Genomic DNA, 14,581 nt, shown 5'->3' with positions numbered 1-14,581 from the left:
CAGTGTCTGACTGTCAGCCCTTAGCTATTACTATACATCACAGATCCAAATGTGCATGGACAAACCATCTAATAAAGGATTTAAAGCATGTAAATGGGCCATGTGGGCAGAATGACGAAATTGTGGCTTAAAAAACATGCCCATATGCTTACAAACACGGATAGTGTTGTTACAGATCACAGATAATCCAAATGATGAACGCACGTTACCCACAGATTAATCGCTAAAGTTTAAATACAACAGTGTGGAATTACAGCTTCAATCCTTCTGTTCAAGTTTGTAGTAACAATTTCCACAATCTGGAAGCAGAGCTGCAATAAAAACAGTTTCTAACACTACCGAGTATGGCTTTTAGCATTGTAGCTACCCATCTGCTCAACCCAACCTAGTACAACTGCTGGGTCTGCTAGCCATGCGGCTAATTACTCCACTGAGCCTGGCTGTTAGCATCATGGCTACCCATCTGCTCAACCCAACCTAGCCAAACTTTCTGTCTGTTAGCATTGGGACTCTAACTCTACTAAAGCTTGCTGTTAGCATCATGGCTACCTATCTGCTAAACTTTACCTAGCCCAACTTTTTGTGTGTTAGCATTGCATCTCTGACACTACCGAGTAAGGCTGCACGATTTGGACAAAATAATCGCAATTTTTCCAAAGAATATTGCAATTTAAATTGTGATTATTTTTAAAGCACCATTAATTAGTGGTTAACATATCAATAATACATATATGCGTGTGTGTGTGTGTGTACATAACATGCATTTATGTTTTAATCTTTATTTTCTTTCTCTATAAACAATATTTATCAAAGTGTGACAGCTTTTATTTATTATTGGACATAAATACATGCTGAGACATAATTATTAAAACATTAATATTGAGCATGGGAGTGACTATGAGTCCAAAGACTACAATCCCCAGCACCCTATGGACTACAAACGCAGAGTCATGATTTGTCTCAGGAAGAGCAGGCTGTATCTTCACACAAACTTGGAAACTATTAGCTAATTCAAATTTTACCTTCTGCAATTAAAAAACCACGTCCATTCAAATTGCAATTTTATTTAAAAAATGGTTCATCGTTTAGCCCTATAACCGAGGCTTGCTGTTAGCATCATGGCTACCCATCTGCTCAACCTAACCTAGCCCAACTGCTGTGTCTGTTAGCATTGCGTCTCTAACTCTACTAAGGCTTGCTGTTAGCGTCATGGCTACCCATTTGCTCAACCTTAACTAGCCCAACTGCTGTATCTGTTAACATTGTGTCTCTAACTCTACTAAGGCTTGCTGTTAGCACGTTGGCTACCTACCTGCTCAAACCTCAAAAGATTAAGGCTGTCGTAACTGGTAGAATACGATTCTGCAGGGCGGGACAAATGCGCATGCACCTTATGACGTCATGATGTTTGGGTTATCCAAACTGCACATCTCTGACTCAGAGCATCTTCAGTAGAAACTGCCTCTACATAATACATCACGCTGGCCTCTGTGACTGTGTAGTGTGTGCAGAAGCTGCAGAGGAAGAGCACAGGCTCAGTCTCTGTCTGCAGGCCGCTCTGCACAGGCCTGTTCCTCTGCAGGAAGAGCGCTGCTCCCACTAAATCTGTTTATTGCAATGAGGTGGCGGGCTGACGTAAGCCCCCGGTGGATGGGTAAAGTAAATCTCTCAGCCATTAGTGAAAGTGAGCCAAGACCCTCCCCAGTGGAGGCAGTAACCATCCAGCGAGCGGTTCCGACGCAACAGCAACCCCCGTCACAGCAGCGTCCCCCAGGACCCCCCCACGTCCCCGGGCTGTGTCAGCCGGCAGAGCTGCTCGCACAACCAGCAGCATGGCCTTCTGTGTGTACAAATAAACCACTCCCATTACTCCCATTACTCATCTCCTAATGCTCTGAAGAAAACCATGCATCTGCTAAATATAGCAAACATTTGGAAACTACAGGATACAGACAAATTATGAAATTCTAATAAACACATTAACTAGCCTATTTTATTATTTGCAAAGACAGCTCTGTTGTCTCTGTTGTGTAGAGCATTTATTTGCAGAAAATGAGAAATGGCTGAAATAACAAAAATCAGAGCTTTCAGACCTCAAATAATGCAAAGAAAACAAGTTCATATTCATAAAGTTTTAAGAGTTCAGAAATTAATATTTGGTGGAATAACCCTGGTTTTCATGCATCTTGGCATGTTCTCCTCCACCAGTCTTACACACTGCTTTTGGATAACCTACTGGCACCATGCCTGTTAATACCAGATGTGGGCTAGAGGGGTATAACCCCCCCCCCCCCCCCAACTCCCAGCATTAAGTCCACTGGAAGAACTGTTCTCTGGAATGATGGTGGTGCTCCATACAACTTTTTTCCCTCTCTCTCTCCTTTCCTTTTATCCCCTCTCTTTACTCTGCACCACATCTCTTTTCTTTCCCTCCATTTCACATCTTTCTCCACACTCCCCTCATTGCTCTCTGCCTTTTTGCTTTCAACATCACTCACTTTCCTTTTCATTTCCATTCTGCCTTCTTCCCTTTCTCTCTTCCCATTCTCCTTTCCCTCTCTATCTTTCCATTAATTTTCTTGTCTCTCTCTCTCTTCCTCTCTCTTTTCCTTCACTTCTTTTCTTTTGCACCCACCATTATCTCCCTCCTCACTTTCTTCTGATTATGTCGTCTTTCTCTCTTCCTCTCCCCTTTTTCTTCTCAATCTCTTTCCTCTCTTTTCCCTCTTCATGAACCCCTCTAACTTTCTTTCCTCCCATTCTGTTGTATCATCTCTCTTTACTTGGCCATTTTCTGATATCCTATCTCCCTCTATTTTGCTTCTTTATCTCCCTTTTTCTCTATTTATACTCTTTCACATCTTTCTCCACACTCCCTCCTTTGCTCTCCTTCTTTTCGCTTTCAATCTCTCTCCTTTTCCCCATTTTCCCATACTCTCTGTCCATCCTCCTTCTCCTCTCTATCTTTGCATTTATTTATTTTTTATCTCTATTTCTCTTCATCTCTCTTTTCCTTATCTTCACTTCCACCAACTATCATCTTCCTCCTCACGTTCTTCTGATTCTGTCACTGATTCACTCTCCATCTCTTCTTTCTCTTCTCACTCTCTCCCCTCTCTTTTCCCTCTTCATTAACCCCTCTCCTTTTCTTTCCTCCCATTCTGTCGTATCATCTCTCTTTATTTCCAATTTCTGTTATTCTCTCTCCTTCTATTTTGCTTCTTTATCTCCCTCTTTTGTCTTCATCCTCTGACCCCTCTCATTCAATTTTCATTTCTGTGTTTTTTGAAATCTTTCTCTCTCCTCATGCTTTCCCTCTTTTTTCTCTCTAACAACTCTCCATTATCCTCACCTTCCTTTTTCTCTCTTTTAATTATTTCTCTCTACTTAATTTTATATCCTCAACCCCCTCCCCTCCTATTCCTCGCTCCAGCAATACCTTCTCCTGTCTTTCTTTTCACTCTCTTTTGTCTTCTGTCTCCTTTTTTTTTACTCTGTCTCCCTCTCTTTCCCTTCTTAATCTCTTCTCTCTATTTTTTACATTTTCATTTGTATTCTCTTTCTTCTATTCTACTTGCTATCATCATCCCCTCTATCTTTAACTCTCTCTCATTTTTTGTACTTCTTTCTCTTTTCTTTTGTTCCCTTCTCTCCCTTCTCTTTTCTCTCCTTCTCTTTCTCAATGATCTTTTGGTCTATTTGTCATTTGTCTTGAGATCTGCTAACTGTGTTGAAGGTGATGAGCTCACATTTAAAAATGATGCAAAACTAAATCCAACTGGAACAAATTGAGAATAATTGAGTTACAGAAACATTGAGGGCACACCCTTTTTCTCCAGAAGTTTCATCAGCAATCATCTCACCAATCATGATGCTCCAGTGCAAAAAAACATTGCGCCATGCATCATGAACATTCAGCAAACAGCGTCAATCACCATCTGCCCCCTCCAACAAGTGTACGCCCTCCAGTCAACCATTCATCTTGGTACAGGACCATGAAGTAGCGCCATTATGGCTACAATCCCCATTTTTCCACATTTTGTGAGAAAATCACATCAATACATCCAATTAAACCCTTTTCCACCATCGTACTGAAGAACCACCTAACTAAAGCAGGAAAAAAAAGAGTGTGAAAGAGTGAGAATTTACATTTTACGTGCAGCAGTGCACGTCTGCACTTCATTAGAACCTCTGAATTAAATATGTATAAAATTCAGAGGTCTTATTGAAGTGCAGACATGCACTGCAGCAGTAACCTTGTTCTCCACCATCTCCAAATCCCCATCCATCATCTATTCATCCACATTCAACCCGCTGATCTCCAGCTGAAAACAAGCGCAGAGCCGTGAGGGTAAGGTTAGATGTAATCGCTGGACTCACCCAGTCAACACCACCACGAAATCCATTACATTCCAGCCGTTCCGGAGGTAGGAGCCTTTATGAAAAGCAAAGCCTAGAGCGATGATCTTAATTCCAGCCTCGAAGCAGAAGATGCCAATGAAGTAGGGCTCAGTGTCGTCCTGTGGGGGAGAAAAAAAATATATAATAAAAATAAAATTATATATTTTTTCCAATTTTCTCCCTAATTTACACGGCCAATTACCCAACCTACTCATCAGGATTCCCGCTATCACTAGTGATGCCCCAACACACTAGGAGAGTGAAGACTAGAACATGCCTCCTCCGATATATGTGAAGTCTCTGAAGACTCCGCCTCTTTTTAAACTGCTCCTGATGCAGCATTGACTCAGAGGAAAGCGCACAACTCGATTTCAATACATCAGCTCACAGACGCCTTGTGCTGATCGACATCACCCTAGGAGCGATGAGGGGAAAGAGCGTCATCTACCCACCCAGAGAGAGAGAGAGCAAGGCCAATTGTGCTCTCTCAGGGCTCTGGTAGCTGAAACAAGCTACATTAACAGGATTCAAACCAGCGGTCTCCTGATCATAGTGGCAGCGCTTATGAAAAAAAAATACTTTTATAATTGAAACGTCATCAAGGAAATCTTGTCCAAAATCTAGGTAGTTGCTAGGCAGGTTTCTAAGCAACTGCTTCGAAGTCCAAGGAATTTCACTTGGTTTACTGTATAATGCAGGTGGTTGCTATGGCATTGCTTCCAATCCACCTTTTATATTTTATTACATCTTCAACCTGCTGCTAATGCTAAATCTTCAAACAGTTCAACATGCTTGCAGGAGAGCTTAAACTGCCAGGGAAGCTCTGGCTACTCTCCCCATACTGGGAACTAGGTGGTTGCTATGGTGTTGCTATGTGGTTGCAATGAAATTGCTTAGGCTGTTATGTGAAAGGATTGTTAAACAATTGCTCTGAACTAGAGAGGTAGCTAGGTGCTAGGTGAAATTAATACCTAGCCTAATACCTGCTGGATGGATGCTATTAGATTTGCAAAGTGGTTGCAAAGACCTTACTAGATGATTGTTATGGTATTCCAAGTGTTAGTTAGCTTTGGTATTGCTAAGTGATTGCTAAATTCTTTTGTGATATGGTACCCAAGGAGGTTGTTAGGGTGTTGGTAGTAAGTTGCTAGTAGATGGGTGCTAAAATGCTGCTAGGTGGATTGTAAGGTATGCAATTCCATCGCAGCCATCTAACAACCACTTAGCAACCCCACTGCATTCACCTGGGATACCACAACAACCATCTAGCAACCAAAAAAATACAATAATGGTCCTTTAAATGTGTTTCTGATCTAAAAGGAGATAGAATTGACAGGTACGTAACCCACAAAGACAAAGTTCCATTGAATGTCCTCCTTTTTCCTATTTGAAATCAATGTCTCAGGCATGGCACAAGGCTAGCTGAGTTAGCGGATCAATTCTTGAAGGCAGCTGGCAGGCCCTCGAGATGAATGAATGAGTGACGCCTCATTCTTAAAAAACACTCCTGTGCCTCAGTATTGCCTCAGCCCCCACCCCCCCCCCCCCCTGACAAAGTGAACATGGCCCTCCTCAGTGTTTATCCATTTAATGATGAAACGTAACGTCAAGAGTTCAAAAGCCAAACACGCAGTTCTGGTTTTAAATACCGGGATGGACTGGTGGGTGGATTAAAGCGAGGCACAGTTTGATCCTGGTTGGTTTACAAAGCAGCAGTGAGGAAATCCCAGCTCCCAGCTGCTGCTACTCACTGCCTCTAGACCCCTGCTGAGCTGATTCTCTTATAAAGGAGGAGGGGGGTCTTCCATTCAGCCTGGAAAGTGTATTGTGTTTTATTGTCCTGCTAAATCAATTGATCTCTCTATGCCGGGGGTCTCCAATCGTGTTCCTGTAGATCTACAGTCTTGCAGGTTGTACCTCTTGTCAGGATGCAGCAGAGAGAGGACGCAATCGCAAGTAATTTTATTAATAAACTAAGAAAACAAATAAAGAAGCAATAAACAAGAAGTAAATTGAGACCAAGAAAACATGTAACCTGAACAGACATGAAGACATAAAAGATCCGACCAAGGAAACAGGAAACACGGGGCTATAAATACAAACACAGGCCGGGAAAGGAAATAGGGAACACCTGGGGAAAGGTAACAAGGGGGCAGGGCTACAAATAAGCACAGGTAAAAAAAAACACCCCAACATTCAACTGGTCAAGCATTCCACTCCTGGACTTAGCATTAAGAGTAGGTAGATGGTGGATCAAGTGGGATTGATTAGTGGTTTGAGCTAGAACTGCCCAATCCAAACCAACCAATCAAACAATGTCACCAGTATTAATAGGGGGTGGCCAAGATGCACTAAGATAGCCAACCTGCCATGTCTTTCCAAACTACTGCCAATGAAACATCAATGAAGACCTTAACACGCTTGCAGGAGAGCACTAATCGCCTAGGGACATCAAGCAAGGCCAATGCAAGCGTTTTCCCACTTAACTCTACTTAACTCAACCCGCATTTGGTACCTGGTACCCTGTACTCTTATTGTCTACAATCAGAGGTCCATTACCACATCATCATCATCTTTAGAGTGATAATACAGTGACGAAGATTAATGGCGATTCTTTACAGGATTGTGACTTTTTGTGCTTTTTATGTTGAGTGACTCTATATAGCCAATCAGTGCATATATACCACATTGTAGCCCCTAGTCAGATTGCTTGGAACTACAAGGCCACAAGTACTTAACAGGTACCAGGTACCAAATTTGAGACAAAAAATGGAAAAGTAAAACAGCCTAGTAGAGTCGAGTCAGGTCAAAAACACCCCAACGTTCAACTGGTTTAGCACTCCACTCCTGCAGGTAGCACTAAGAGTAGGTAGATGGATCAAGTGGGATTGTTTAGTGGTTGAAGCTAGAACTGGCCAAACCAACCCAACCAATCAAACAAAGGCACCAGTATTAATAGGGTGTGGCTAAGATGCACTAAGATAGCCAACCTGCCGTGTCTTTCCAAACTACTGCCAATTAAACATCAATGAAGAGCACAACACTCTTGCAGGAGAGCACTAATCACCTAGAGACATCAAGCAAGGCCAATGCAAGCGCTTTCCCACTGCATGGTACCAAACACTACTCAACTCTACTTAACTCAACTCAACTCGTATTTGGTACCTGGTACCCTGCACTCTCATTGTCTACAATCAGAGATCCATCACTACATCAGAATCATCTTGAGAGTGATAATACAGTGACGAAGATTAATGGCGATTCTTTAAAGGATTGTGACTTTTTGTGCTTTTCGTGTTGAGTGACTCTATATAGCCAATCAGTGTTTATATACCACATTGTAGCCCCTAGTCAGATTGCTTGGAACTACAAGGCCACAAGTACTTAAAAAGTACCTGGTTCCAGGTACCAGGTACCAAATCTGAGACAAAAAATGGAAAAGTAAAACAGCCTAGTAGAATCGAGTCAGGTCAAAAACACCCCAACATTCAACTGGTCAAGTACTTCACTCCTGGACTTATAATTAGTATATAGTATAAGTAGGTAGATAGATTAAGTGGGATTGATTAGTGGTTGGAGCTAGAACTGCCCAATCCAAATCAACCAATCAAACAATGGCACCAGTATTAAGAGGGTGTGGCTAAGATGCGCTAAAATAGCCAACCTGCCATGTCTTTCCAAACTACTGCCAATAAAACATCAATGAAGAGCTCAACATGCTTGCAGGAGAGCACTAATCGCCTACAGTAGACATCAAGACATCAAGCAAGGCCAATGCAAGCGCTTTCCCACTGCATGGTACCTACACTACTTAACTCTACTCAACTCAACTCATGCCGCATTTGGTACATGTTACCTTTATTCATTGTCTACAATCAGAGATCCATCACTACATCATCATCATCATCTTCAGAGTGATAATACAGTGACGAAGATTAATAGCTATTCCTTAAAGGATTGTGACTTTTTGTGCTTTTCGTGTTGAGTAACTCTATATAGCCAATTAGTGTATATACATTAAGTTGTAGTCCCTACTCAGCTTGTTCGGAACTACAAAGGCTGCAAATACTTAACAGGTACCAGGTACCAAATTTGAGACAAAAAATGGAAAAGTAAAACAGCCTAGTAGAGTCAAGTCAGGTCAAAAACACCCCAACATTCTAATGGTCAAGCATTTCACGCCTGGAGGCAGCAGTTAGAGTAAGTAGATGGATCAAGTGGGATTGATTAGTGGTTGGAGCTAGAACTGCCCAAACCAACCCAACCAATCAAACAATGGCACCAGTGTTAGAAGGGTGTGGCTAACCAGTATTAGAAGGGTGTGGCTAGCCAACCTGCCATGTCTTTCCAAACTACTACCAATGCAACATCAATGAAGAGCTCAACACGGTTGCAGGAGAGCACTAATCATCTAGAGACATTAAGGAAGGCCAATGGCACTTTTCTGAATACTTAAAGGATTGTGACTTTTTGTGCATTTTGTGTTGAGTAACTCTATATAGCCAATCAGTGTTTATATATCATGTTGTAGTCCCTAGTCGGCTTGCTAGGAATCCCAAGGCCGCAAGTACTAAAAAAGTACCTGGTTCCAGGTACCAGGTACCAAATTAGGACAAAAAAAGAAAAGCAAAAAGCCTAGAAGAGCCAAGTCAAGTCGAGTTGAACCTAGAATAGGTACCATGCAGTGGAACAATCAATGGCCACAACTGTGAGACTCTCTCTGGGACTTCTAGGAATGAATTTCTAGAGGACTACACCATGCAAGAGATCCTAGTATGTGCTGTAAGACACTGTATCTACATGTAATAGCCTGTAGGGGTCAAAGTAGTCAGCCAATCAAAGCAGCATTAATTTACATATGAATAAACGTGTGACACTGTACAGGTGTGACACAGGTACTCACCAGTCGCTGTGACAGCGGGGTCATATCACCCGCAGGTAAATGCTGCTCCAAGGCCAGGACGATGCAGTTCGCTATGATGGTGGCGAGGATCATGTACTCAAATGGAGTGAAAGAGTTAAGAAAAGAACATATAATATGGATACAAGTATTGGGACATGTGGTTAATTATTTGTTTCTTCAAAAATCAAGAGTTTATCCTGCTTTTGCTGGAGTAACTTTTTGTAAAAGTGAAAAGAAAGAAAAAGGAAGGCTTTTTACTCGATTCCAGAAAATACAATTGCAGAGCTCCACAGCTAGGTAACCCTGTAACCCACCCCTGGTATTAGGCATGGTGGTTGAAACCACCGTCTACTTGAAGGACTGCATCAGGTACTTAAGATTTTGACCGCAATCCAAAGGGTCAAACACTTTGCTCTTTACCTTGAGGTAAATCTTCATTATTAATTTATATACAGTACAGTTAGAAGTTTTCTGAGGCTGGAAATTCTTGGTCTTCCTTTTCGGGGCGGTCCTGATGAGGGCCATTTTCATCATAATGTACTTTCAAAGTTCTTAAAATGTTTCGGGTTGACTGACCTCAATTTTTAGGGCAATTTAGAGTATCGAAAATACCTGTTCTACATGTTTTTAGACTGTGGAGGGAATTATAGTCCGCAGTGAAAACACGCACAGAAAACATGCACATTCAGATGGGGACTTGAACCCAGAACCTCAGTGTTGAAAGGCCAACATTCTAACCCACTAAGCCACTTGATTATCTGCTCATCTAGAGCAAAGAGAGTCCTACTCTATTAGCAGTACTTCTTGACATGGACTGTATTAACTAGCTGTGCACGTGTGTTTGTGCATGTGCACATCTGTGGCAGCAATAGCTGACTTGAAAGAAGTGTTCACAAACATTTAGGCATTAAGAGTTTCTTTTCAGACCTGTCCTTTTGGTACAAACATCATAAAATGACGAAGAATTATGATGCACGCTTGACAGCATAGCAAAATGCTATGATATGACAGCTATGATCAAACAAATGACCCAGTTCTCCAGCAACGCAGAGCCATTCAGGAGTCCAGGGACACTGAGAGCATTATAATGAACATTACTGTGATTATAAATCACTGCTACGGTTATTATGATGAACCATGAGCTGTGGACAGCTACTGCACTTCCGAAGACATGATAGACCTGCTATGTGTTCTAGCATCACTAATGCCTTGTACAGTATAGACACTTTCCAGATCATAGAGGCATTAAGGGGCTTGGATGCAGTAAAACTGGGGTCTGGCTGTGTTTATGGTGGTATGGTTGCGTTGCAGAAAAGACCAACCCTCACAGGTGCCAGCCAGATGAGCTAAAAGTAGTGCCCAATCTGAGTCAGCATATTTTTTTGGTTTACAGACAATGGCAGTGATCAGGGAATCCTCCAGCATTAGGAATATGCTCAGGTCTTATAAACCTGACAGAAACAAGTAAGGTGTCCCATTACTTTTGCCATATTCCATAAGAGCCATGTGAAGTCTCCTGCATTGAATATGTGAATGTGGAATGCTGATTTCTGCCAGAGTTGCTTGTTTACTGTTTGCATGGACAGTTCTAGTCGGATGCCGCCAGTCACAATACTGTGGGTGATAACATTAGCCTTCTATGATGTATTCCTGGTTCTTAAACATGACTGTGGTTCAAACTCACTGTGGACAATTCACATCAATATCTCGCCACATCAATATCTCGCCTCACTCACAAGATAACACCTCACAACCTATACAGGTGAAGGCATTTGTTCCCAAGCTGTACCCTGAGGTAACCCTTCAATGTATCAATTTATATACAGTACAGTTAAACATTTTCTAAAGCTCTGGAAACTCTGATGAACAAAGGTAACTCTTGGTTTCCCTTTCCTGAAGCGGTCCTGATGAGTGCCAGTTCCATCATTATGTTTTTGAGCATCTCTTGTGACTTTGTCACTTGATTATACCATTAAAGTACATAGTAATAGTGACTAGAACGTAACTCAAATAGAGCTATTCACTGTATACCTGTAACTCTACCTCTTCACATCTTTACAACTGATGCTCTCAAACACTTTATTAAGAGGCAAGGAATTTAAGTAATTAAGTCTTGAGGAGTTCAGCACAGCTGTTAACTGAAAGCCTGAATTATCCAGGTGACTCTTCTACATTAAGCTGACTAAGAAAATCAAAGCCAAGATGTGCAAAGCTAATCTAAGAATCTAAATATCTGAAAAATATATAAAAACACATTCTGGGTTGTTTATCACTTTTTTGTTCACTAAATAATTCCATGCTTTTTTTATAGTCTGGATGACTTCAGTATTAATCTACAATACATAACATATTTAAATAATGAAAACACAAAATAATGAAAAGGTGCATCCAAACTTTTAATTGAACTATGGGCATGTCTGTGTATAGTGCATGTTATTCAAAATTAAAGTAGTTGAATTAACTTGATGCAATTTTCCAACTTCCGGCAGAAACTGTTGTGATATATTTGATTCATGCGAGCGCATTTGATTCAAGTCAACTCAATGCATCATTCCTTTTCTCTCAGTGCAGACTAATGGGAGGTAATTGGGTTTTGATCGAGTTTCTCGAGCGAGAGAGAGCACGAGAGCGAGAGAGAGTGCGAGCACTACAGGAATCAACCTGCTCGCGCTCGTGTGGAGAGCCGAGCCACCCACGCTGAAAAGTCTGCCATGTTTGGTTTACTGGGCAATCCCCACTTCCTCGCTGCTTTAGCCATCGCACGCCTCTAGTGAGCTGAATGCGTGTGGGCGGTTTCAGCACCTCGGAGAGAGCACGGATCTTCAGCAGCCTTTCTGCTGCTGCTACTGCTGCTGTACTGAAAACGGGTTCAGATGGAACACAGGATTATGTAAGGCTATACACTGATTAAGCACAGCATCCTATCTGGGTGGTGGTTCATTCATTTTCAGCACTGTGGTGACACTGACTAAGATGATGGTGATTTGCTTGTGCTTGTATTAGTGTGTGTTGTGTTGTGCTGTGCTGTGTTGTATGTATACACGGATCAGATGCAGCAGTGCTGCTGGAGTTTTTAAACACTGTGTTTTTTAACACAGAGTTTTAATCACTCACTGTCTTAACTCTATTACCCACTCCTACCTACTGTAGAGTCTTGTAGAGACAATAACCACAGGATGCTACCCTCAGGACAGTGTAAGTGGACTATTCTCAATCCAGCATTGAAACTAGTGGTGAAGGAATTTCGATTCTTAGATGCATCTTGATTAAGAATTGATTCAAAAAAGAAAAAAATCTCTTATTTTCTAGACAATGACGCAAATCTACGCTCTTTGGTCTCTATTTTACTTCTGATTTTGCATATATAGCTGCTAAAGCACTTAATTTATATCTTAATTGCCTATAAATAACACTATATTAGCTGCTATTTTATAGCAAATTTTCTAAACATTGTTTTAATTGATGTCAAAAAAATAATGCTTATTTTTACTCTTGTCCTTGTGATATTATTATTAATATTATAAGGGAAATTATTATATACATTTATTATATACATCACTTAAATATCAGGTGAGTTACTCTGGCAACCCATTCCTGTGTATAATTACAGTACCTAAGCCTTACGAAGCCGATTAACCCTCTGTAGCAAGACATTTGCTTTGTGCTCTATCTGTGAAAAGCTTCTCTGAGGTAACAAATAAAATAAAATGCCTGATTTATGTGGTAAATAAAAAAACAGTCAAAATAGGCTTAAAATACACTTATTTGCATATTAAAACATTTAGGGGACAGTGTAACAATCAAAAAAGTTATTGCGATAGAGGGTTAAAATATGTAACTTTCTATTTTATACTTTGCAAAATACTTGAGAATTATTATTCATTACAGATCAAACACAGATTAGCCACAACATTAAAATCAGCTCTGTATATACATTACACTGTTCAACCATGACATTATAATCATCTTCTTGTTTCTGCTTGTTTTCCTGTAGCTGATTTGAATATTGTGGCTGAAACTTCCTTAACCATTACCCTAACAACATTAATCCTAGATTTTTTTATTAACCATTTGATTAATTAAAATAATAACTGTTTTGTTCATAGTTAAATAGAAAACATGCCAAAGAGTCTATTAAATAGCAGGATTAACTATGGACCATTACTGATACTTTACTTTAAAAGTAACAAGTAACAAGTACTCATGCAATGTGGAAAAAGAAATCCTGTATAGAAGAAAAAGATGCATCAGGATGCATGGATAATCGTCTTATAGAAGGAACTAAGTTGTTTAAGAACTCCAGCAGCACTGCTGCAGTGCCTGATCCACTCTATTTCCAGAATACCACTCACTAATCACAACAGACTAATCATCACCACAATACCCGTGTTAGGAACTTTTTTCAATCTGAGTGGAATGTTTAGAAAATATGCGCGCGTTAGTATTTGGGAGGCGCCAGCAACCAAGCTAACACGGATAAACAGATATTTTAGATTAAAAAGATAAAATGTCTATATGTAAAATCGTAATTACTCCATTTTAAAAATCGCATTAAAACTGTAATTCAAATGAACTAAATTAATCGTGAAAATCGCCCAGCACTAAATGAAGTACGCAGAAAACCAGATACAGAGACAGCAATGATAGAAATAGAACTACAAAGTGTCCTATATGAAAATCAGTAGATATAAAAAACAGACAATGCGCAAAGAAACAACAAGATTATATAGTCATTATAGTCATTATATAGTCGTTATTCTTGACTATTAAAAGGATGATATATCTAACATCTACAAAACTGTGAATCAATCTACTGCATCCACTGCACAGAGAAAAACACAGTAAACGTAAACTGGTGAGCTCGCACTAAATGTCCTTAATGGGCAGGAAAAGTAGTAGCAATATCTTCATGCATTGAACAGCTGCGTTTTAGACGCTTATTACTGCTATTCCCCTGAGCGAGTCTGCGCACTAATTTGGGTCAGCCTAATGCAAGAAGTGTTTTGGTTGCTAGGAGCTACCGGGAGGCTCGGCTGATTCCACAGGATCAATACTGCATTGGCTCTGGAGTGGAAAAGAGCCCAGAACGCACTGAACGCCCAGTGTGGGAGAGGAGACGGAGCCTACAGAGAGCCAGAGCTTCTTACAAGCTTCTTTCAAGCACATGAGAGTGTGTATATGTGTGTAAATATATGTGTATATATATGTGTATACATATATATATATATATATATATATATATATATATATATATATATATATATATATATATATATA

The 14,581-nt window shown here is 40.5% G+C and overlaps 1 protein-coding gene across 5 annotated transcripts in view; it reads right to left on the bottom strand.

Annotated features, from left to right (window-relative positions):
* cacna1ba (calcium channel, voltage-dependent, N type, alpha 1B subunit, a) overlaps positions 1 to 9,482 on the bottom strand; it is a 214,112-nt gene extending 204,630 nt beyond the window's left edge. For 3 of the 5 annotated variants that reach the window (XM_049470673.1, XM_049470676.1, XM_049470675.1), the window contains exons 1-2: positions 9,305 to 9,479; positions 4,381 to 4,520 (exon numbers count right to left, since the gene is read on the bottom strand). In XM_049470673.1, coding sequence (XP_049326630.1) covers positions 4,381 to 4,520; positions 9,305 to 9,397 — 233 coding nt within the window. In that variant the 5' untranslated portion in view covers positions 9,398 to 9,479. Of the gene's footprint in view, positions 1 to 4,380; positions 4,521 to 9,304 lie in introns of all 5 variants that reach the window. The other 2 variants (XM_049470674.1, XM_049470677.1) reach the window with 2 other exon arrangements.
* Positions 9,483 to 14,581: the final 5,099 nt, after the last annotated feature.

This window comes from Astyanax mexicanus, chromosome 22, assembly GCF_023375975.1.
Source record: "Astyanax mexicanus isolate ESR-SI-001 chromosome 22, AstMex3_surface, whole genome shotgun sequence".
In the NCBI taxonomy this organism is placed as follows: Eukaryota; Metazoa; Chordata; class Actinopteri; order Characiformes; family Acestrorhamphidae; genus Astyanax; species Astyanax mexicanus.
This window is presented reverse-complemented; position numbering and strand designations above follow the sequence as displayed.